Raw genomic sequence first — 24429 nt, forward strand, 5'->3', positions numbered from 1 at the left:
AGAGGACAGTGCTCAAGCCAAAACAAGTTCCAAAATTGCATATAGCTGACTATTAAAGTGTACATATTAAAATAGAAACTTAACATTAGTCTTTCTTGCACAAACTGCAAAAAAGTACAAAATGACTCATTCAAAAATCTATATTCAGCAACAAAAAAACTCCATAGAACAAAATTAATGAAAGAAAATGGCAAAGTAGGTCACCTGGTCTAGGTCTGAATATCAGTTTTACAGAAAGAATAGAGACAGATGCATATCCTGTTTGAGTGGGGAAGTTAAATTTAAAAGCATTTGACATGCAAATATCCATACTGTAAATTTCTTAAACTGTGTTCGTTAGACCAAAACAGCATTAGTGAGCTCACAGTGAACTCCATGCACGGTTCTGCACAAACAAGCAGATTGTTTAAAACACTGACTATATATGGTAGAACAGATAATGGGACTGAAATTCAATTAAAATATGAATTAAGTTGATACACTTCATAATAGGGAAGAGCACAGTTTACAATGGGGAAAAACGCACTTCACAATATGGAAAAGCACACTTCAAAATATGGAAAAGCACACTTCACAATAGGGAAGAGCACACTTCACAATAGGGAAGAACACAGTTCACAATAGGGAAGAGCACACTTCACAATAGGGAAGAAAACAGTTCACATTGGGGAAGGGCACAGTTAACAATTAGGAAAAGATTTGGTATGGGAAAGAGAATAACTTTTTAAAAGAGTGTTTACACATGCTCCTGCAGATAGCTGGATAAGTCAGTTGTGTCTCCAGCTCGATGTGTTTTCTTCCAGTAATAATAATAATAATAATAATAATAATTATAATAATTATAATTATTATAAATTGTGGGGGAAATCAGAGTAATCCTCAGTATCTTGAAATTATTCACGGTTCAGGGAGAAAACAAGGATGATATGAAAAGTCCTAATTCAATGAACCCAAACTTTATTTTTTCTTTAATTCATTCATTCATTCAACCAGGAAGGCCCTTAAAATTAAAAACTCCTTCTAGATAGAGTTGGCCAAGACACCAACCATCATATGTAAAATATAATTCAAAATAAATCACACAATTCACAGAGACATAATTTCAGGTCGTGAAATTGAGCTGGAAAATGTGGTTAGCACCACATTAGGTGGTTAGATTGCACATATTCATATATTTTGAAGTTATCTCTCTCTCTCTCTAATCACAAGAGCCGAATTCAATTGATATGCATACTATAATGTATACATGTGCATACAACTGTGCAAGCATTTCGAAGCTCGAGTGGAAAACAATGGTGGTCCACAATTTAACACTAGGCAGAAACTTTACATGTAGTCTATTCTAGAACAACGTCAAAGATTAATCTGTAAATGTGGGCATTTGCTGCCACCTAGTGTTAAAGTTATTGTTCCAATGCCATTTCTGAATATTCTGAAGTAGCCTACTTGAAGTCATAACCTGTCTCATTTGTTCGGATTTACATTGAATCATCAGTATAACCTTCATATTAACAGTCCCTCATGTATTTTACTGTCGTATTATATACAATGTAGGCTAATATCGGAATCAGGTTTTGGGGGAAAGTAGCATTAGGCACCACATTTCAATTCTATTCAATGTTCAATAAATCGAATTATTTTGTTAGGTATTACAATATCCTTCATACATGCCTCCAAGATCGCCATACCAATCAATTCAGCGCTTTTCTGTGAATGTTAGAATTCCTAGGTAGGAAATACTAATTGAACAATATCTGTAACCTACATTATTATCACCATGTTTTGAGGAGCAGAAACTGGATACAACTCATAAGACAGAAGTAGGCCTACAATGAAAAAGAAGCTGGGCACATGGGTACACAGATGACTGACGGGGCAAAAAACAAGACAAAAACAGGACAGATATGAAGCAGACTGTGGAATATTATACTCCAAAAAGTGAACACCTTTAATTATCATCAGCATGTTTTTGCATCAACCATAGTGTCCCTCTGCGAGTTCAAGTATCGGTCATATCGTTGACCCAAACTCATTCTTGAACGACGAACTACTTACTTACCCATTGCCTACTTATCGTCTATTGTTGTGTCAATGCCATGTCCTGCGCAATTTTTGGTGAACTGATCAACATATCTGTACCGTTTCCTCTTTTTATATAGGCTATGGATAAGTAAATAGCCTACTTGACCTACTTAAATTAATTACTACTCTTTTTACACCTTTTGCTGCATGTTTTTCAACAGACCATTATGTCCCAAATAGTTTTTATTATGGCTGTTAGCTAAATCGGTCTTATTTCCACCAATATTACATTATTCAAAGCCTTACAATTACGAATGTACGCGATTTTAACTTTTTAGGTTCGGTTGGGGATCCTAAATCGTATTAATAAATGAACAGTATTCTCATGGTGTACAAATGAGAAAAGTCTTGAACCGACGGCCAGGCAGCACCCAACAGCCTAACAACTGCTTTCGTGGCAGAGGATTAGCCCGAAAATACGCACTTCCCATAAACCGTAATTCACGCACTTGTGTGAACTCATGCAGCCCAGGACCAAGCTCGTCTTCCTCTCGGCGAAAACCGACGAGTTTAGAGTACTAAACACTCTCATATTGTCAATCGGAAAACTGATTGGCAAAAATCTGTGGCATATTGCAGCCTAGTTATAGCTTCATTCTGACGTATCCGATTTTTGCTGTATGGATAACTAGCGAAGTAGCTAGCTTGTTACTCTAGTTTTTTTTTTTAACGAAATAGTAAGCTAACGTTAGCTAAGTTAGCGATGGATTTCAACGTCAAAAGATTAGCAGCAGACGCCGGTACTTTCCTTAGTCGTGCCGTACAGGTAAGTAAATATGTATCAAGCGTTTAGTAGCCCATGTTATTCATAACATTAACGTTATCTGACATTGAGTCTTCATCTTTTTAATTCCAGATTACAATTGAGTTTTGCATATAGCTATCGCTATAACTTGCCCTCTTCTGCCCTGCAAAAACAGGAAAACTCGCTGCTCTATAGGCCTGTGAAGCTAACTAGCTAGAGACCTGTAGAGAAAGTACTGTCACGAGATTATGTTGGATAGAGGAAGCGGGCCTTTGGGCGTTGGTTTTAGTGCTTTGTTCTATCTAGAAACTTTTGGTATGTTAAAATATATATATTCATATAGAGGCATTATTGAAGTGTATTTTCTGAACCAATCATTTCCCTATTCGAAGTAACGAGGACATCCGGTTTCACTTGCCTGTGATTGAGTTGCTAAGCCGCAAAATAGCTAGTTTGCTAACGTTATAGTTACCTAGCTATCGTAACTCAATATAACTACTCAAATGTTTGCTGTGAAGTTTGTGATCTGATACATGATAGCTAGAGTAGCTAACCTCTGTCAGAAAGCCGTACTAGTTTGGTGTTCACGAGCTAATCTAGCAATTCATTTATGAATTGTAATTCATACAAATGGAGATGTCCAAATGTTGGCTAATTTAATTAGATGAATAACACATTCAGTGTTTCTCATATAACGTTAACAATCGTTTTGATAAAATATGTATTATTATAACATACTAGCTAAAATAATCTGTCGACTTTAGCTATAATTGGCTCAAACGCTCTCCAGTAACTGTTAGCAACAACCATACGTGTTGTTGTTGCTAGCAGATTTGTTTTTAGTCCTAAATCAACAGAAGTGCGATGTATAACGTTAGCTAGTCAGCTAAACTTAATTTACCCAACATTCTGGTTGTATTTCATGTTGTTTACCAAAGTTAGCTAAATTTCGCTTTAATTTCTAGGTTATATACCTCATTAAAACAATTTTTCCCCCAATTATTTAATCAAAATGCATACCAATATCTGATCATGAATGTGTTTTCTTTAATGTTTTTTAAAATTTTTTTAATCAATTTAGTTTACGGAAGAAAAGCTGGGACAGGCTGAAAAGACAGAGTTGGATGCCCATTTGGAGAATCTTCTTGGCCGAGCAGAATGCACCAAACATTGGACAGAAAAGATAATGAAACAGACTGAAGTTTTACTACAGCCAAATCCAAGTAAGAACCACCAGTTGCGTGTTTAAGTAATAATTCTTTGACTGCTGCAATAATGGCTTTTGTGTTAGTATTGTGTAGTAGTATTACAATACTAACACCTTCTGGTGTTAGTATTTTGCATTTAGGTTGGTTTAAACTGCACTGGAATATTTTATGAAATAATTATTATATAAATAGTTTGTCCAGAGCCGTGCTAATTCAATTAAACATTTATTGTAGAAAAATAAATAAAACACTGTTTAGCCAGTGGGTGGTCCTAAAGTCATTGACATGAGGAGAAATAAAAAGCAAACGCTTTGAAGGGAAACAACAAAAGGGGCAAAGCATTAACTAAACTATTCAGAGAATGAGAAATTAATATCTATCATTTGGTTCCTGCCTCAAAATCGCATACAGTTTTGTTTCTCGTTGCCAAGGCCTTTGTTTATAACGTAATGGAATCCATGTATTGTACCCAGCACCACTGTTAATCAGATGTCATAGTGCAGGCCAAAACAAAAATGTTCACTCGCATTGATATTTTTCAGATAAGACTGCGACCCCTGCTCTAAAGTCTTCCTTTCAGAAAGGATATTTGAACGTCCAGGGGTGTAGCTTTAACGGTTATCACATTCAGTTGAATACTAGCAAATCTATTGATACAAATTAGCAATTGCTATTAAAATCTGCCCCTGGAATGGATACAGAGAAGAGTTAAACAGGTCTTAATTATGGAGCCAGAGCTTGTGTGTTTTGCATTGTGTATTAACATAGTCTCTCATCTAACTGTTAATTTGCAGAACAAATTTGTGTTTGATTTAGTTTGTGGCGGTCACACACAACCTTGACACATGCAGTGAAGCCCTGCTTAATACAGGAGCTAAGGGCGGCTTGTCAGGTAGTGGTTAAGGTACATGACTGGGTGTAGCCACAATAAGATCCGCACAGTAGTTGGGCCCTTGATCAAGGCCCTTAACCCTGCCTTGCTCCAGGGGTGGATTGTCTCCTGCTTAGTCTAATCAACTAAGTCGCTTTGGATAAAAGCGTTAGCCAAATTACATGTAATGCTGAAGGCCTGGCAGGATCCTATGTAGCAGACTGCAGCCGTTCAGAGCCTACAAAAAAAAAAATGTTGGAAGCATTACCCTTTTAATTTAAAGAAAGGCAGCGACTAGTCTGCTTGAAATATCCACTGTGGAGTGTAGATTTAACAAAGGGACATTCCCCAGAATATCTTGCAGTTTAAATTTAAACATCAAATATGCATTTGATGAGACAAGCTTTCCGTACTGCGTTTGGAGGTAGCGTATCTACCAATCTACCAATTCACAACTCATCGGGTGGTCTCTAACGATAGCTTCGGGTCTGACATACTCAGTGAGCACTTTATTAGGTATGTTTTAGACTTATGCTGCTGTAGCCTATCCACTTAGAGGTTTAACATGTGTGTTCAGAGATGCTCGTCTATATACCACTGTTGTAATGTGTGGTTATTTGCATTACTATCACCTTCCTGGCAGCTTGGACCAGTCTAGCCCTTCTCCTCTGAACTCTCTTTTGCAACACATTTTTGCCTGCAGAAATGCTGCTCACTGGATGTTTTTTGTTTTTCGCACCAGGAGATCAGCAGTTTCTGAGATACTCAAACCACGCTGTCTGATGCCAACAAATATTCCACGGTCCACTTAGATCACATTTCTTCGACATTTGGTCTGAAAAACAGCTGAATCTCTTGACTGCTTTTATGCTTTTATTTAGTTGCTCCACATGATTGGCTGATAAATATTTGCATTAACAAGCTGGTGTGCAGATCCACCTAATAAATGACTCACTGACTGTGTCTTCATGTGAAATGCAATTACGAAGCTCAGTGGAATTTGTCACTGGAAATATTTTTTGGTGTTCTGTAACATAATTTATACAGTTTAGACTTATATATGCATATTGATCAACAGTTTACCCATTCATCTAAATGTGCAAGAGTTAACTTAGCTATTTGGCTAGCTTTCCTCTGCGGAATGCAGAAACCATGAAATAAGTCAAATAAAAATGGCCTAATTACAAGACTAGAAAACTCGTTCAGACATGTTTTTGTTTTATTCTTTTGAAGAGTTGTCACTGGGCAGGTTAAAACAGAAACTCCTAGCCAATGCTACATTTTAGCAATGTACGCTAATTTCCCTGCGCTGTTAAGACAATTAACTGTGTTTTTATTACTTTGACTTCCTCATTTAAAAGTGATTAGGTGCCATAATAAATAACATTAGGCTCCATTGTATTTGGACCGCACGTTTCCGTTTCAGCTTAATGGCATATTGGTCAAGAGTCTGCTGCATCATGTAGGCAAGTGGCTAAGCAGTCATATTTGTCCAACACCTCATTTGACTTGCCCCAGGCAAATATTTTTTTTGAACCCTAGCCTGGAATACTTACTGCAGGAAGTCACTGTTGGAAGTGGCAGCATCTTGGCTTTGCTTAAAAACTTGCCATACTGGCAAAAACATTACAAGCTGCTTTGCAGTTAGCTATATAAAGTGTGTTCGCTTGCTTTTAGCCACAAGCCCCAAATGCCCCCATACCAGCCACTGTAAAGCCAGCAGGTCATCAGAAACTTGTCAAAATAGAGAAATATACTTAATCATGCACTAAAACTGTCTGGGGCAATCAACAACATGCACTTAACAAACAAATCTCTGTTGCTGGAGACTGCGCAGCAAGTCGATGGGCTTTTATTTTCAAAAGGCAGCAGAGAGTCCCTGAAGGCTTTGTGCTCATCTCTGCAGTCTGAGACACTGTGCCAGCCCCGCCCAAATGCTCAGGCAGCTCTCTAGCGTTGTCAACTGCAGCTCACTGATAACGAGTCTCGCACAACATGTAGGAGTAACGGGCGGTGCCAGACACCACACCTGAAAGCAGCCGTTTCTCGTGCCCTTCTTTTGAACTGCTTGTGGATTACTGCCTTCAGTACCCAGACCAGTTGGTGCAGCCGAATGTTTCTGAGCATGTCTGCGGGGGAACATAACCATTGTCTTGATGTAATTCTAATTTCTAAGTGCCGTAATAATTGAATTGTATTCAATCCGGCTGCAATAGCGTTTTCCTATTTCAGTAGGGCATTGCAGAACGGAAAAGCTGCAATACAATTTCGACACAATGTGAGGACATCATTGTTTCTTCATTGTTGAATGAAACAGAACCACAGCTCAGAACTTGATTATGACATTCTTTTTCCATATCAGTGAAATGGAAATGTCTGTTGTCAATTGAGGCACTTCTCTGCACAAACTGGTGGATAGCCTAATGGCATTCTGTTTCTGGATTATTGAGTTTATTGTTGTCCCCCGCTTCTTTCTTGCTGTTGTCTGTCAGCAGTCTGAGATCTGTGTTCGGGACACAGGCATCAGTAATTACCGCAGCCCCATCCCTGAGTCTATCAACCTGGCAGTCATAAAATACACGTCATAATAATAATAAGTTTACTCAGGCTATGCGCTCATGAGATTACTTCAAAGTAAGAAACCTTTAGGCATTTTGACAGCATGGTATTATTTCTTAAATCATGTCTCATCACATGCTGTCAGATAAAGTACAGACGAACAGTTCTTTAACAGTGAATGAGTTAAATTATAATTCTTAAGCAGTGATGAAACTATTAGGTAGCCTTTGATCAGAGTAGCTTGAGCCTCAGTAGTTAGGTTAATCTTCTTTCTGGTACAGTATTGCACATGAGTGCTAATGACTAATTTACTAGCAAATATCATTTAAATTAAAGAGTACCTATACCAGTGATCTCCAACCCTCGTCCTGGAGAGCTACAGGGTCTGCTGGTTTTTGTTGTTACTCTGCACTTAACTGTAATCATCTGCTCTAATTGATTAATTAACTCACTTGGTTACCTGGGTCTTAACAGGGTGCTGATTTTAAGGTGAAAACAAGAACCAGCAGACCCAGTAGCTCTGGCAGTCCTGTATGTAGACAGCGGGGAAAGGCGTATTTAATGGCGGGGCTGACGGACATCACTCAGCGGACATCAGTTACAGACAGCACACATCCACTGCCTGGTGCCACAAACCTCACCTCACTAGCACTGCATACTATGTGTGTGTATGCATGTGTCTGTGTTTGTGCTTGCAGTGTGAGAGATAGAAAGAAAGTGAGAGAAAGAGAAAGAAAGACCCCTGACCTATGCAGTCAAACAGTGGTTCAACACTGTCATTTTTTGTGTTGCCGGCAGTAACCAGTTTGATTTGCACGGAGAAGCAGTCTTTTAAATGGCTGCCAAATGTGAGAGGAGTGAGTGACGGCTGTGTATGTATGCGCACATCAAACGTTCTCTTGCTGTCCATATGAGAGGTGCGAAACTAGAGCAGCGAATAAGGTTTTACACATCCTGCCATTTTGCAATAAACAAGCCAAATTAGATTGCCTTGTACTGCAAATAGTTATGTTGGAGTATATTGAGTAATGTTTGCAGCCGTAGGGAGCTTGGCCAAGGAAGTAAAGGCAGTTTCTACCATCATTACAGTGCATTTGGTGCATTCATCACGCATAGGTGCAGGAAAAGTTATCGGTGTGTGAGATCCACACCCGTATCGGGCGTGCCCTGTGCTAAGTGTGTATTTTTTATTGAAATTAGGCTGTGGAGCTGAGGTGAGCCAGTGTTACACACCGGAACATGGCTGTGGATGGGGAGCTTCCCCTCAGCGGTTTTATACTGTACTAGTTCAGCCTCCTCCAGTACCACAGGAGGGTCAGTTCCCACAGACAAAGCTACAGGTGTGTGTGGAATAGTATGGAACACCTGGAATAATGCAGCGCAGAAACCTTTGAAAGGTTCTTTTGGATTTTATGGTTCTTCAAGGGAGCATCTAGTGAATTTGAACCGAAAAGCTAAACTGAATAAACCTGTCAACGTGATACAATGCTTGGACGTAAGCACCTGGATCTCATTGCATGTGAAGTAGGCTGTACGCTCCATGAATGGCTGCAGACCTCACTGCAAGCCAGTGACTGTTGAAATGCTATTGACCCATGTGTGTGACGTCAGGTCGTCCCATTTTCACTTAGTGCAGTTGCCGGGAATCGGACCTCCTGCGGACGTGGTTGATAAAAAATCTGATTTGCATTGTTTTTCTTTTGTGCGTCAGGTTTGAATCCGATTGCATTTGCCTTCATGCCCAATGGGGGAAAAGGGAGATTAACCCAATTAAGCTAAGAGGGGAGGAAAGGAAAGACAGGCTAACAAAACACCTCTGAGACCTGGATGTACAGTTCAATGGGTGATCAATATAGAAAATGGTGGGGCCATTAGACACCTAACCCCCAAATGCTCCTGATGAGCTGGTTGGTGCCATGCGTGGCATCCAATCACCATTGGTGTGTGTGGGTGTGCGTATGAATGGGTGAATGAGAAGCATAAATTGTACAGCGTGTTGGATAAAGGGGCCATATAATGCCTACCATTTACCCTTTACATCGCCTCTGACAGTACATTTGTAACAGAGTTGGCAAGGTGTGTGAACAAGAATTGATGTGTGAACATTTTTTTTCCGCTAAGTTGCTAAAAACTTGCCGGCCTGTGACACACACCAACCACAAAGACCCCAAAGATGTAAAAAAATAAATAAACACACACGGAAATCTGCAGAAGAAAGCCATTTGAATGTCAAGCTTTGGAAAATAACACTGCACAGTTAATCCTTGTGCGCGAAAGCATTTTCTGAAAATGGAGGAGCGGAAAGGCCACCACATTTGCCTCCACTGCATCACTGATCCATTCTGAGAAACTTTAGCTGGGGCATTTTGTTCGGTCTGCTTTTTCTATTTTTTGAATAACACATTTGGGTGGCGCTTGCTTGCGGTCACAGGGCAGATTGGGCAATAGGCCTTGAAACATCACACCTTTGCACCTGCATCCAGTCTGAAGTACTAATGCAGTCCTACGTCACAGTTCAAAAATTACTTTCTGAAGCTATAATTATGGTCATTAAAACACTGGAATCAGGTGTATTTTAATGTATTGAATTCAAATTGGATATATTCTACTGCTTGACGACCATTCATAATGTTTCCCTGTGTGGATAAATAATGAAGAAGTTTGATCTATAACCACAAGGTTGGTTTGATATCCATGGTATATTGTAGCCTTCTGCAGGATTTCATAAAATCATAAAACACTTTATTAAAGACATGCTGCAGTGTTAAGCCTATTCCTAGAAAGAAAACCTAGGAAATGCATTGAGTGTGTTTTGCATTGGATTATGCTTCTGGGTAAATTTCAAGTCTGTATTATCGGTTAGGAGGGAATGAACCAAACTAAAAGAGGTCTTTGATCATTCACCAAGCTGAAGCTGAGATCTGAGGTTTGTAACTATGCTTATTGAGTTATCTTGCTGCTGTCTTGTATGAGATGAGTCACATTGTACAGTGGTGTGGCTCATGTCTTATGACTCTACTTCTATCTTAATTGAGTTTCCCTAATTTTCAGATGTCCGAATGGAGGAATTTTTGTACGAGAAGCTGGAGAAAAAAGCTCCCACACGATTTAACAACCACGAGCTGCTGGGCCAGTCCATGATTGACTCGGGGAACGAGTTTGGGCCTGGAACCGCCTACGGTGAGCTACTCGTCAGCCTGCTGTGCAGCCCAAGGTCTTGTCTGTCATGGGATTTCAGTACTGTGCTGCCCCCCACAGCCTGTGTACATCTCGTTTCCTTTATTTTCTGAATTTGTCTTGGAAGACAAAGTGAATTCATTCATTCATCCTGCAAATTCATGTCGTGTATAAACGGCCATTGCTGTTTTACCAAAAAAACATATGGGAGAACCACATTGGTCGTTATTTCAAACTCTTAGCATTTGTAGCAGTGTTGATGAACCAGGGTAATCTCTTTTCACTGCAGGAAATGCACTTATAAAATGTGGGGAGACGGAGAAACAGATTGGAGGTGCAGAGCGAGAGTTGATTCAGAGCTCAGCTATAAACTTTCTCACACCTTTCCGGAACTTTCTGGAAGGGGACTTTAAAACTATCTTGGTAAGTTGTTATCGCTCTTCTGGTGTCCAAATAGTCTCCCCCTAATGCACTCATATTTTCAATGGCAGATAAAGTATTCAAATTGCCACTAAATGGTCTTTTGACAGGCAGATACTATATTTAGTTGAACCGTAACGAACAAATATTCCCTTTTAATGGCAGAAGTTTTGTATTATTAATTATATATTAATTAAAACAAGGTCCCATATTGTGTATTTTCCAGAGTTTCATAATTATAATTCACATAGCAAGAGAGAAGTCATTTTCCACAATATGGGACCCTTAATAAGCTCTGTCTCGTTGAACAAGACACATTGTTTACATAATCCATGACCCATCATTACCCACAATCTCTGCTTCTGCTGACCTTCGATGAAAGCTGTTATCTTTTAATTATTATCCACTGTAATCTTTAGTGTATACCTGTTTGTGTGGAACGAATCATGTCTACTTGAATCATTAATATACAGAGGAGCCATATCAATAGTCCCATACCTTACATCAAAACCTTTTTATTTGGTTAGATGTAGAAACACTCACTGTACCCTAAAGGTCACATAAATCTCCAGACATAACATTGAACCCCTGTCATTATCTCCTATCACCCTGTCGTTAAGCTGGTGAGGCGTACATTCTGGGTATGGTTCAACACCAATGGACTGAGAAGTAAGATTGTAAATACTATAAAGTCTTGTAGTTATGACCTAATTCCCTCCCTCCTTTTAAATGTTAAGTGGCTGCCTCATGCAGTTTATTCGTTTTAAATAATAGTCACTTGACTGCAAATGATTCTTTCTCCTTTGTTTTTTATGTTGTAATTAGGATTTCCCATTGCAATTACATTCATTATTATACCGCTGTTAGCTGCTAGAAATAGTTTGCGAGCGTTTGAGTTTTCAACTTACCAATCCTGTTTGAATAATTTTAGACCCATGCAAAGAGAACTTTTCCTGTCAATAATGTGGCTAACTATAGCTAATATGCAGTGGATATCTATCATTTATTCAAAACACTCATGATTGTGCCATCTAAATACAGTATTTTTTTTCTTTCTTTTTTTTTACTGTATTCACATATTATGCCTGTAGTCTGTGCCGAATTCTAATAAAAATACAAGGACTTGAGGGTCAGATGATAATTACTTTCATTAGACCCTGATAAAGAAGTCTGCCCTTTGTGTTGTCCTTAAATGTTGCAGCACATGAGAATGTTCCAGAGGATTTATGATGTAATTACCTCTGCCAGCTCTGCTCATTACATATGGCAGCTTATTACACATTTACTTAGCAGACCCCCTTATCTAGGGCAATGTACAATCTCACCCCTTCTGTATCCTGTTATGTATTTTGTATAAAACCATTTCCCCAGTCATTTATTCTCACATGCTACTTAATGTTCTCAGCAGGGTTCTTCAGTTTTCATTTATTCATATGTTTTTTTTTTTATTTTATTTTATTTTATTTGCTTCCAGAAAGAACGGAAGCTCTTGCAGAACAAGCGTCTGGACCTGGACGCTGCCAAAACCAGACTGAAGAAAGCCAGGATGGCTGATGCCAGAGCAGTGGTGGGTATTTTTAAATCTCTCTCTCTTTCTTTCTCTCGCTCCCCCCCCTCTCTCTCTTTATTTTTTGCAAGTAAGAAGTGTTTACACACACACTGTGGCTACAAACAAGCGATAGCTACCATTTTCTGTTCCCAGTTTTTGACAAGATGGCAGTGTTTCCCCTAGATTTTCTTTTCAGGCCGTACATATGATTAATTACTCTTCCAAACCAATTACAGTCTCAATAGAACAGCCAAAAAAGTAATATAATTCAGCTAATCTACCAAGCTAGCTAACGTTAGTTTGCTGTAGCTGGCTACCTAACGGGTGTTACTTTGCTGCCTAGCTTGTTGGCAATACAGCCATGCTGTGAATTTTATAGGTGGCATCTGATAATATCCATAATGTTAATGAATGCTTATTCCATAATTAGAAATGAGGTAATATGTTAATTCAAACAAGAGAACCGTTTTCACAGAGCGTGTTCTACGCACTGGCTTACCTCAGAATGTTCTCTGGAAACATTGTCAGTCATCAATGAGGTACTCATGAGGCCGTTAGTTGACAATGCAAAAGTCTTGGCAGTACAACACAGGCTTTAGTGTGCCAATTGTATCCAATGAAAGCCCTATGAAAAACAGGCTTTAGTTTACCTCGAAGGTCAGGTGCATATTGAGTAGCGGTGCTCCAGATTACTGGAGTGGCTGTACACCATTGGAGTCAGTGATTCATTATGGATGAATAATGAGATACTCATGAAGGAGTCTTAAATAATATGCTAGTCATTGCATACTTCTTCTACTTCAAAATCCCCTTATTGGAGGCCCTGTTTCACAGGTTGGCCATGAATAAAGTCATTCTGCCGTTAACGATGACCTGAAAGTAAGCCGGTAACTCACAAAAACATGTACTGTACACTCTCAGTGCAGCCGTTGATTTTGCTGTGGTGCCTTAAAGGCATACTAAACAGGATTTTCACGAAAAGAAAATAACCTTTGCACATTTTCCAAATCAGTGCTTCTCTGCCTATGTTTCTTCTTAGATGTAGGGCTGTAAAAAAAAATATATATATTCTTTATAAAAACACTTAAGTTTGAATGTATTCAATGAATATATTCTACTGCAATGGCAGAGGCACTGAAGCTCAAGTACAGTGAAGTGAAACGACAAGCCCAACAGGTCTCGTTGGAAAATAGCCTTCAGCCTTTTCTTTGATGGTGATTGCTATCACAAAATGGAGATATAAGCATAAAAATAGGTGAGTGGGTGTGCTTGAGTAAGGAGGAGACCACTTTGGTTGTAAATACAGGACCACAGCATGGCTTTTAAGCATTGAAAACCCATGGCACTTATAGCACAGCAGGTGAATTCCCTGCAGGTTGTCTGTTAAGAGTAAGTTTTGCTTTTGGTTACTGTTAACAAGGTCAGTAAACAGTTATTACATTACATTACATTACATGGCATTTAGCAGACGCTCTTATCCAGAGCGACGTACAACAAAGTGCAAATCGAACACAAGAACAAGTGCAAAGAGGACCTGAGAGGACAGGTGTGTTGCACAACAGCACTAGAAACCCTGTCAAATGACACAATTCACTCTATTCTGGAACACAGAGTGAAAGCATGCATGAATATTCTGAAGAGGAAATGTGCCTCATGTGTTTGGTATGCCTTATAAACACCTTACGCACACACGTGCGCACATGCACGCACACACAGACACGCACAGACACACACCGACACACAGTTCTTGTCCAGCGTAACTGCACTGAACCGTTTGCCTGCACTGTCACAGGTTTTCGGTTCTGTCCTGCATCTGTGTTTTTCTCTTTTCTCTTTGTCTACCCGTCTCCTAACCCTCCAGCAACTAAACACCTCTCCTCCGCCGGGAGGTGTTGAATATGTGGTGCATTTCTCTTACATGCTCAACTTCCTGCATGTGAAATGGCTGAAGGTTTGTGGCCTTTCGATCAGAGCTCCCTGTTCAGATCACCCCTGCTTTCTCTCACTGTCACCCTTATCAGCAGTCTGTTACTTCCCCCCTTTTCTTTCTTTTTTTTTTTTCAAGAAAGATTTTCATGTTTCTTTTTTTTTTTTTTCTCCTCAGATTAGAATGATCCGTTATACGTTGTACATACAGTGAGGTTCATAAGTCTGAGACTAGTTGTGAAAATGCTTTTTTGCATTCTTTTCTCATTAAAAACCAACTTTTTCATTCCTAATTATATTATCAGCATAACAATTTGAGTGAAAATGACATTCATTTCTGAATTTCTTTAGTAGTTGTTATGTGTCCACCTTTTGCTTTAATGGCAACTCGCACTTAAGCTGGCATGGACATGGACTGTGTTAGCCCAGCATTATTTGACAATGTTCCAAAGAGCATCTTGTAATGTTACTGGCTTTTGTCAGCCTTCAAGTGCCCCCATAAATGTTCAGTGGGGTTGAGGTCAGATGATTGTGGATTGTGCAGCACTCCTTGCTCTTCTTTGGTCTTCGAGCAGTTTTTGAGTATATACACAGTGCAGTGCAGTTCTTAAGTATTTGGACAGTGGCACAATTTATTTCTTTTTGTTTTGTTTTTTGGCTTTATACTCCTGCACATTGTGGATCACCTGACATGGCATGTAAATACCCTCAAATTAAAGGTGACAGTCTGCAATTGAACCTCATACTCATTGTTTCTTTTCAAATCCAATGTGCTGGAGTACAGAGCCAAAAGAAGATAAATTTTCCCACTGTCCCAATTACTTGTTGCTGCCAGCCATAGTTGCCACTGGCAGGGTCTAGATTGGAAACCTGAACGTGAAGCCTATCCATGCACTAGAACAGTGCCTTAACAGGACGAGACTCCCAGCAAGCATCCCTCTCTGCCATGTTTTGTTCAGTGTTATAGGGGCGTGTAGTCCTCTATAGATCCTCTGTAGATCTTTCTTTTCAGGCACTGTACCCTTTCCTTTTGCAGTCGCTTTGGCTATTCCTACGTAGTCGGCATCCGTTGTAAAACTGTGCTATGCTCTGTGTGGCTTTCAAGACAAGTATCAGCTTTGAAAAATCATGCCTTCAGAGTGCTACTAGGCTTGACGTTTACATTACTGTGAGTGTTCTCAACCTACACCTATGCCTAGGACTGGTTCCTCAACATCAAATTATTTTTTCTCTTCTTGTCTCTATCAATCTCCTTTCAACACCATGTTCTGGTGTCCGGCTATAACCAAAAAGAGTATATCAGTTATTTTTAAATGGGAACTACAAAGTCTACAAACGAATACACGATTATATTGCTTTGGGTCTAATAATGATTGAAGTTTAGCCCTTGCAAACAGCGAGAGAAGGCATCTTCATGTTACTGTGTTTGGTTTCATTGTCTGTTGTCATGTGTTGTTCTGTAGTCTATTTGTGAAGGCGCTTTAAACACAAACCCAGGGCACGCACGCACGCACACACACACACACACACACACACACACACACACACACACACACACACAGAAGGGCTTCAGTGTGATGCTTCTGCTTTTGCGGATGATGGCCAGCATCTGATAAACTGCACTGTGTGGGTGTGTGAGAGTAGCACCGAGTACACCTCCTCTAGTGGTTTGCACAGAAGAGCTGCGCTACGCTTACGAGGACAATAACTTTGTCCATCAAAGCATGCTGCCCTGCAGTTCAGAGAAAAGCAGTGTAACTCTCAGCAGGCTAACCCTCAACTGGCTAGCAGAGGCAGATAATGGAAAGCTTCCTCAATAGTCTCTGTGAAGGTTGCAAAATCAGTATTAAACAGGCATTGGTGCCATTTTCTACCTACTATGCGCAAATACATTTTTGAATGTCGTCATATGCAAGCAATTGTAGACCAGCAATTGTAAGCTTGGTCTGTTAGCCTGTTACTGTCACACAGCCCTGTATAATCAGTTCCCTGTGAAAATATCTCAAGTGACTTAGTGACTTTTTTTTTTTATTGTGTGTGCTATGACGTCTGTGCCATATATCGTTCTAATCACTCTGTCACGGTTTTTTGAATGCTTACCAGATGTGGACCGATGAGGTGAAAAAGGTAAGCGGTGTTTTTAACTGTGCCTGGTATTGGCATTTGTAGTTGCAGTGGAGACCATGTTCTCCTGTGACACTGGTCCACACCTCACTTCTAACACCACTGCACACAGGCCCGCTGGCTGTCAGTCATAATGTAACTACACATTTTCCAGTTAGCAAAAAGGCAGATTGGGCATTTGATTAATCTTTTTCATGTTTTAAACATGGAGATGAGGTGATGCAGGAAAAGCATAATTTTTGTTGTCTTGTCTTAGAGTAATTCTTCCTAAAGTATTAATACCACAGAGCCAAAAAGTCAGGTTGGGATTCATTCATAAGTAAGTGCATTTATTTGTTGTACTGTGAGTGAACATGCCGTGTTTTCCAATACTTGCCTCATCATTATTCTCTTCTCAGTCACTGAGAGTCCTCTTTAATTTCAGTCTCTTTCACAGTCTCAGAACTGTTGAAGTGTTTTTTTTTTTGGTTACATTTTACAATAAGGTCACATGCATTGGCATTAACTAATGCAGTTGTTAACATGAATTTTATAAATGCATTAATTAAGCATGAAATTCACTTCATTAGTTAATGTATTTCTTAAGTCCTAACGAACGTATTAGTTACATTAATATTTATATATTAGCAAACCATAGGATAAACGTTCAGTTAACCAGTTAATGCATCAGTTAATGCTTTTCTCATTCAAATATGAATTGGCATGAACTGTAATTGTTAGCATGTATTCATGATGCACAAATACATCAACAAAGCTGAACAGCTTAACGTTTCAGTAGTTAGATAATTAACAACTATATTAGTTAATGCCTTGCAACCTTATTGTGAAGTGTTTTTTTTAATGCATTAATAAAATGTGAGTGTTGTTAGTGTGGCCAGTAAGTATATTCTGAGAACTGTGTTCTGAGCACTCCCTCTATGTGATCAGTGTTGCTGCAGAGCATTTCCTCATCTGTTTTTTTGCTAATAATACACTCAGTGGTCACTTTATTAGGTAGACCTGTACACCAGCTTGTTAATGCAAATATTTAATCAGCCCATCATGTGGCAGCAACTAAATGCATAAAACATGCAGACATGGTCTAGAGCAGGGGTGTCAAACTGAATCCCTAAGGGGCCGCAGTATCTGCTGGTTTTTGAGGTTTCCATTCAATCAGCTGTCAATTAAGGCCTCCAGAACAAGGAGTGTCGATTCTTTAGCCAATCTATGACTTAAATGCACCACAGCTTCTGAGAACAACCCGAAAACCAGCAGACACTGCGGCCCTCCAGGACTGGAGTTTGACACGTGTGGTCTAGAGGTTCAGCTGTTTTTGCGGAAGAAATGTGATCTAAGGACTTTGACCGTGGAATGATTGCTGGTGGCAGACAGGGTGGTTTTAGTTTCTCAGAAACTGCTGATCTCCTGGGATTTTCACTCACAACAGTCTATAGAGTTTGCTGAGAATGGTGCAAAGAAGAGAAAGACTGGTCGAAGGCGACAGTAATGCAAATAACCACACATTACAACAGTTTTATGCATAAGAGCATCTTTGAACACGCAACATATCACACCTTTAAGTGTATAGGCTACAGCAGAAGACTCAAGTGTAAAAAAGAAGTCTAATAAAAGCATAATAGAGTGCTCACTGAGTGTATATCCTCTTGTTCATTTTACCCCTCCCCCCCCACACTGTCTAATGGTAATGTTTGCAGTCTAATCTTGCTTACATTTGCCGTTCGCGATGTCATTTGGGAAAATAAAAAAAGCAATGTTGCTGTGTTCTGAGCATGCCCAGCGTGGCAGGGGTCCCGAGCGGCGCGCTAACGCGTACCACCCTCCCTGCAGGCCGAACAGGAGCTGAGGATAACGCAGAGCGAATTCGACCGGCAGGCCGAGATCACCAGGCTCCTGCTGGAGGGTGTCAGCAGCACCCACGTGAGTGCCACACCACGCTTCACTCTGCAGGCTGCAAGACCAGAATACACGCCGTTCCCCGGCAACCTGTGAAAACCACCGTCTCATCTCCTCCACAGGCACACCACCTGCGCTGCTTGAACGATTTCGTGGAAGCCCAGACCACGTACTACGCACAGTGTTACCAGTACATGGTTGACCTGCAGAAACAGCTGGGAAGGTAGCGTCATCTCCATGATGTGGCTTTTTTAATTTTTTAAATAATACAAAAAAAAAACGGGTGCGTGAACATTATTTGAATTCAGCGGCAGAAGCCCGGTTGCCTTCATAAAGAAAATCACGATCTGCTGAATCACCTATTAAATAACGGAATCGTTAAGGTGCAATTGTAGGGTTTTAGCTCAGCTTTTTGCCAACAACAGGATTTGCGTGAGATCATAATGTTTTCGCAAACCTCCACAACTCAGGAGATGACCTTGTGTTGAGCATCTCCTTTTGAGATCGATGCAGTGGCGTTTGTAGATATAACCTTGTAATTAAGTTGAACTGTAGACTTTTGAAATTATGCTTGTTTATTACATTATGAAAGGATGAACATCTGCCTTGAGTTGACCTCAGTCGAGTTTTTATAGTCAAAATCCATCAGAATAAAATAAGCCGTATATGTCTATCTGGGACTTGTGAGCATTTTACTTTTCAATTGATTGATGTGGTTCCTGAAGAATTACTTTGGTTTTTAGAATGTGTATGAGTATGAAATATGTGTTCCTGAGTATGAATAATCTTGCACCATTTTAGTCGCTTGCCACTTGCAAATTACAAGAGGGATAGTCTCATCACTTATCACAAAACAGACACAAGTAGGTTTTGAGTCATTCCACACCAACTGAACCACCTTATGTTATCAGATTTAACTCTAAACGGGCATACACTTCACACATTGCTTTCCGAGTTATGAAAGATTGCAGTTTTTCTTTCCTTGTATTTGAGTTATGCTTCACATAAATATTAGCAAAAAAGACTTGCGAATATATGCTAAAATATGTTGTTATGAGTGTTTTTTTTGTTTTTTTTTGCATATTTATAGTGCTAAAATTGGGGTTTAAAGTATTTTAGGAAGTACATGGAGTGGTTTGAACAATTGTATGGCAATGTGGGATAAGTAGCAGCAAGCTGCAAGTTATATATTTTATAAAGCTATAGTAGGGCTGTCTCTGGGTGTAAAGTTCATTTTGCTGCTAAAATGTTTTCTGCCAAAAAATATGAGAATAGGATGCGGGAGGGTTTTCTAAAATCGGCTGTTTTCACATAGTATGACTTTTGCAATTGGGATTGGGACGCTAAACCAAAACAGACACAAGCAACGGTCGCCCTTGTTCATATTTAGGTCTGTGCACCTCCGGGCTCCAGGGCCGACCTTGGCTCTCTAATCTCCTTGGCCCTTCTCGCCCCCCCAGCTTCCCCTCCACCTTCTCCTCCAACAACAACCAGTCCTCGGGCAGCGCTGGGGCCAGCATCTCCGTGCCCACCATCCCCCTGTCGGCCTCCCTGCCCGCCCCGGTGGCCTCCTCGGGCTTCAGCGAGCTGCGCAACTCCAGCGGCAGCCGCAAGGCCAGGGTGCTGTACGACTACGACGCGGCCGGGAGCAGCGAGCTGTCCCTGCTGGCGGACGAGGTGTGTAGCCGCCGCGAAGCCCTCGGGGTTCTGCGTGCGGTAACCTGAACTCACCGTGTTCCGAACACAACGCGGGCAAGCGGCTGCTTCCATCAGAGGTTAACTTCGGTTTGACGGTAGTTTTTCTCCTGAGGAATGTGGTTTGTGATTGGTTGACTATCTCGGACATAAAACTCTCTGATTGATGTGAATTGGAACAGTAGTTATAGAGAAAACGACAAGTCATGTAGTTTTTCGTCATGACTGTTGCACTGTTCGGAACATGGTGAGCTAACTTGGCGTTAAGAATATGGAGAGTTTACGTTAGTGGCCAATGACACTTCACACAGCAGATTTGCTCACCGTCATGCTTTCATGTAACAATAGGCTGCACTGGCGAAAAACCTGTGGAAATGGCCTTAACCCATTCAGTCCCAAGTCCAATATGAAGTGAAATTGAGGAAATGTAGTAGGGTTTTAATAACATTTTAATTTTTTTTTTACATTTTAGTCATTTGGCAGACGCTTTTAATCCAAAGTGACTTACAAGTGCATAGGTTCTACCATAAGTCAAAGCATCACATCCAGAAACTAGCAAAATACACATGAAATGCTGTTCTAAACATAGTTGTCATCATAAGTGCATTTTTTTTTTTTTTGGGGGGGGGGGTTAGACAAGGATAGGGATATCAGAAAGGAGGGGCAGGGGAAATCAGGAGGGAGGACTAAGGTAGAGTTTGAAAAGGTGGGTTTTGAGTCTGCGTCGAAATAGGGGGAGGGATTCTGCTGTTCTGACAGTGGTAGGCAAGTCATTCCACCACTGAGGAACCAGAACGGAAAACGTGAACGTGAAAGCGTGAACGTGCAGCTCGACCGCCAGGTGCACGTAGAGAGGGAACCATAAGGCGACCAGAGCTGGCAGACCGGAGTGGTCTAGCTGGGGAGTAGGGAGTGATCAGGGATTGTATGTAAGGTGGGGCAGTCCCCTTAGCAGCCTGAAATGCCAACACTAGGGCCTTGAAACGGATGCGTGCGGCAATAGGAAGCCAGTGGAGGCCAATGAGAAGCGGGGTGACATGAGCCGACCTGGGCTGACTGGTGATCAGGCGGGCTGCAGCATTCTGGACCAGCTGGAGGGGCTTGATGGCACACGCTGGGAGACCAGCTAGGAGGGAGGGAGACCGGCTAGGAGGGAGGGTTCAAAACAATACTATAGCAGTAATTTTGATTGGTTGAAAAGGTATAAGATCAGGAGTGCTATATGGTTCTCTTGGGATTTTACAGTAGTTACGCTTGAGTGCCTTATAGCACTTTTGGGACTGAAAGGGGTAAGTGTATAGACTTGCACCTCGCTCATCAGCGTTTCCCAAACGAAGGTGAAAAGTGTGTTTAAAGTAGTGCCTATTTAAGGTGTCAGTCAGAACCGTGTGTGCGTAGTCGTTAAAGAGCAAACGTCTTAAATCCGGTGTGAATGTTTTTGAATCACAACTGTGAAAATTTTATTTTGTCCTTCAGGTGATTATGGTGTCCAGTGTCCCAGGAATGGACTCCGATTGGTTGATGGGTGAACGGGGAAACCAGAAGGGAAAAGTGCCTATCACCTATCTGGAGCTGCTGAACTGAGCTTTGTGTAGGCTTCATGGAGAGAGAGAAAAAAAAAAAGCAAAATTGTATTCCGGCTGTGATTTCCATATTTATACTGTTATGCAGTTAACTTTGTAAGATGTGCTTTGGAGTCTTCCACACTGCCATGTCTTATGGATGGCTCCCTCAGCGGTCCTTTGTGACGTACGGTCATGTGGCGGAGAGCTGCAATATCAACGACCACAGCCACTCGCAAAAGTCAAGGGCTTTCATCAGCTTTCAACTTTTATGTTCTCAGCCTTTTAACGTATTTGACTAACTCCAGACCGTGGCCAATGCGCGCTCAAGTGCTTTGATTACATTTCACTGTCGGTCGTTTCTGTTTATATCTTCTTCTTTTTTTCTTTTTTTACTTTTACAGCCTTATTAATGTGTACAAAAAGCACTCAAACATTGACTGAGAAGTTGAAGATCACTTTTTATGCAATGCTATAGATGTTTGCTGCCTGCTCCTCAGGATGTCTAGGCTAAGTGCTTGTTTTTGATGGTGCCACGAGGTCTTGAAGTGTCCTTCAAGGAGGATAATGGGTTTTGGGGGTCACATGACCTGTTTGTTTTCTCTCCCTTTCATGATTTTCCTCCACAGAACTGTGTAGGAACAGTTCTGTGTTCTCACCAGAAGAACCTTGAGGATAACAATGTACTGGGTTAAGAGCTTTCCAGTACATTTCATTAGATCAAGAAGTCAGTGGGGCATGGTGCGCATGCTTCAGACATTATCTTCTTCTACCTATGTATGGTTTACTTGTGCACCTTATGAGGTCCAGTGGTAAATGCCAATGAGCAAGTGCCTTTGCTCAAAATATGTCAGGGTTATTAAGAGCTCTTAAGAGCTTTATGAAAGTTTCCCCACAACACTACCCTTTAACTGAATTAGGGAGCGATATTTTCACCATTAGCCTTACCTACAAGAGAGCACATTTCCCCTGCCAAATACAATTTTCAAATGTTTTTACCTAGAGTTGACCTGTAAAGAGTTAAACTAATTGTTTGTTTACCGCTTAGGAGTTGTTTATGCAATATATTCACATTTTTGATGTGTAACAGTGCCTTAAAATGAGAACGAAAGCAAAAGGTTGGAACTGAATTGTGTGACTAATTTCAGTACTAAGATCTGATCAGTTTTTGCTTCACAGCTCTCCACTTTTGTGAAAAGGAGCTTGATTTACTCAAAACCAGGGTTATTTTGCCTTCCTGCCATCTGGTCAGTTATTATGGAAATGTAAAGAATGTATGCATTCTGATGTATTAAAAGAAAGGATGTATCTCTTGTGTTCATTGGAGTAATATTGGGATACACTGTAACAGTTTATTGATTGAACTAAAATCCTTGTTCCAATTACATAACAATTATAACTTGATATGTTTTTTTTTTCTTTTATGTAAGTTTACATCCAATTTCAGATCACTTCATTATGTAGTACTGAGCATCATAACGTTTTGGTAATGAGAAATTGATCAAATGATTTTTCATTTGTGAATTTCTCTTGTTAGCCAGCAGGGGTCAGAGTTTATCAGCTGTTCACAGGTCGGTATAGCTCCGGATGAATAACATGCAACAGCAGGTTCTCTCAAGCACTGGTGGAAGTGGTCTCCATTCTTCACATGAAGGGGAATACAGCCAGCAACTGAAATTTGTTTTTAACCACATTCTATCCAAAATTCCACTCGCATCATAGTCATTTGAGGGACAACTGTTTTGACGTAAAACAGAAGTTTCAGTGTCCCAAAATATGTTGCGGCCCAAAACCCTCTGAACTACAGTAACCCAGGTGCAGGGATAGCTGCAACACACAATGATGAAAAGGGCTGGAATCTATGCTCTTTCATAAGGAAAAGGATTGAGTGATTTTCAAGCAAGCCCAAGTGTAGGCAGTTCCTAATCAAGCAGTGGATGTCAACTGAAGTGCGGGGGGGGGGGGGGGGTGTATATATAAAACCGCACCAACAATACGTTGTTGCATAAAACATTATTTTAATAAAACTTAAATAAAACTGACATTAAAGAGTCTTCACTACAGAATATTTAGCCCTGAATTGAGGCAGAGATATATATGAAATGAAATCACCAACCAAATACACCAACTACTTTTTTTACTCTTAATTTGCAAGCATATTGGAAGGAGTTTGTGCACCTACGCGAACTATCACGACTATTAGATTGTATGTGAATTGTGAACTCTTGAGTGTAAGTTTGGGTAGATCCTGTGCGGTGAGTGAAGGGTTAAGTGGAAGCAGAGCCATGGGGGCCTGCTGACTTCCTGTGCTGTGGGCGGGAGGCTGCTGCTGCTGCCCGTTATTCACCCGCACATGATGTGGCCTCAGTTCCTTCTAAAAAAAAAAAAATGCAATCATGGACAAACAGGCCCCAACCGGCTTCCGCCAGATAGCACTCCACACAGCTGCCTCCAGCCGATTATATATCCAACATTTGCAGATTATTGTCGATGTTTCTGTACAGTCGGTATGAGTCATTCGTTCTCAGTCTTTATCTGAAGTCCAAGCAACTGGATTATTATATGTGTTATGACGCAAAATTATTGTTACGCTTGCCTATTCTATGAACATAGTTCTC

At 40.5% G+C, this 24429-nt stretch overlaps 1 protein-coding gene across 3 annotated transcripts; it reads left to right on the top strand.

Moving 5' to 3' along the window:
- The first annotated feature begins 2349 nt into the window (after window positions 1-2349).
- Window positions 2350-23119, top strand: sh3glb1a (SH3-domain GRB2-like endophilin B1a). Of its 3 annotated transcripts, XM_061238486.1 has the most exons (11): window positions 2350-2848; window positions 3909-4050; window positions 10517-10645; window positions 10932-11065; window positions 12537-12629; window positions 14473-14562; window positions 16641-16664; window positions 18489-18578; window positions 18677-18777; window positions 20015-20231; window positions 21726-23119. In XM_061238486.1, exons 1-11 carry the CDS (start codon window positions 2786-2788, stop codon window positions 21831-21833), a joined length of 1191 nt encoding a protein of 396 aa, XP_061094470.1. In that variant the 5' UTR covers window positions 2350-2785; the 3' UTR covers window positions 21834-23119. The 3 variants fall into 3 exon arrangements, with proteins under 3 accessions (XP_061094470.1, XP_061094467.1, XP_061094468.1); XM_061238483.1 differs by lacking the exon at window positions 14473-14562 and having other exon boundaries at window positions 2410-2848; XM_061238484.1 differs by lacking the exons at window positions 14473-14562; window positions 16641-16664 and having other exon boundaries at window positions 2416-2848.
- The last annotated feature ends 1310 nt before the right edge of the window (window positions 23120-24429 follow it).

This window comes from Conger conger, chromosome 4 (genome assembly GCF_963514075.1).
Source record: "Conger conger chromosome 4, fConCon1.1, whole genome shotgun sequence".
NCBI lineage: Eukaryota > Metazoa > Chordata > Actinopteri > Anguilliformes > Congridae > Conger > Conger conger.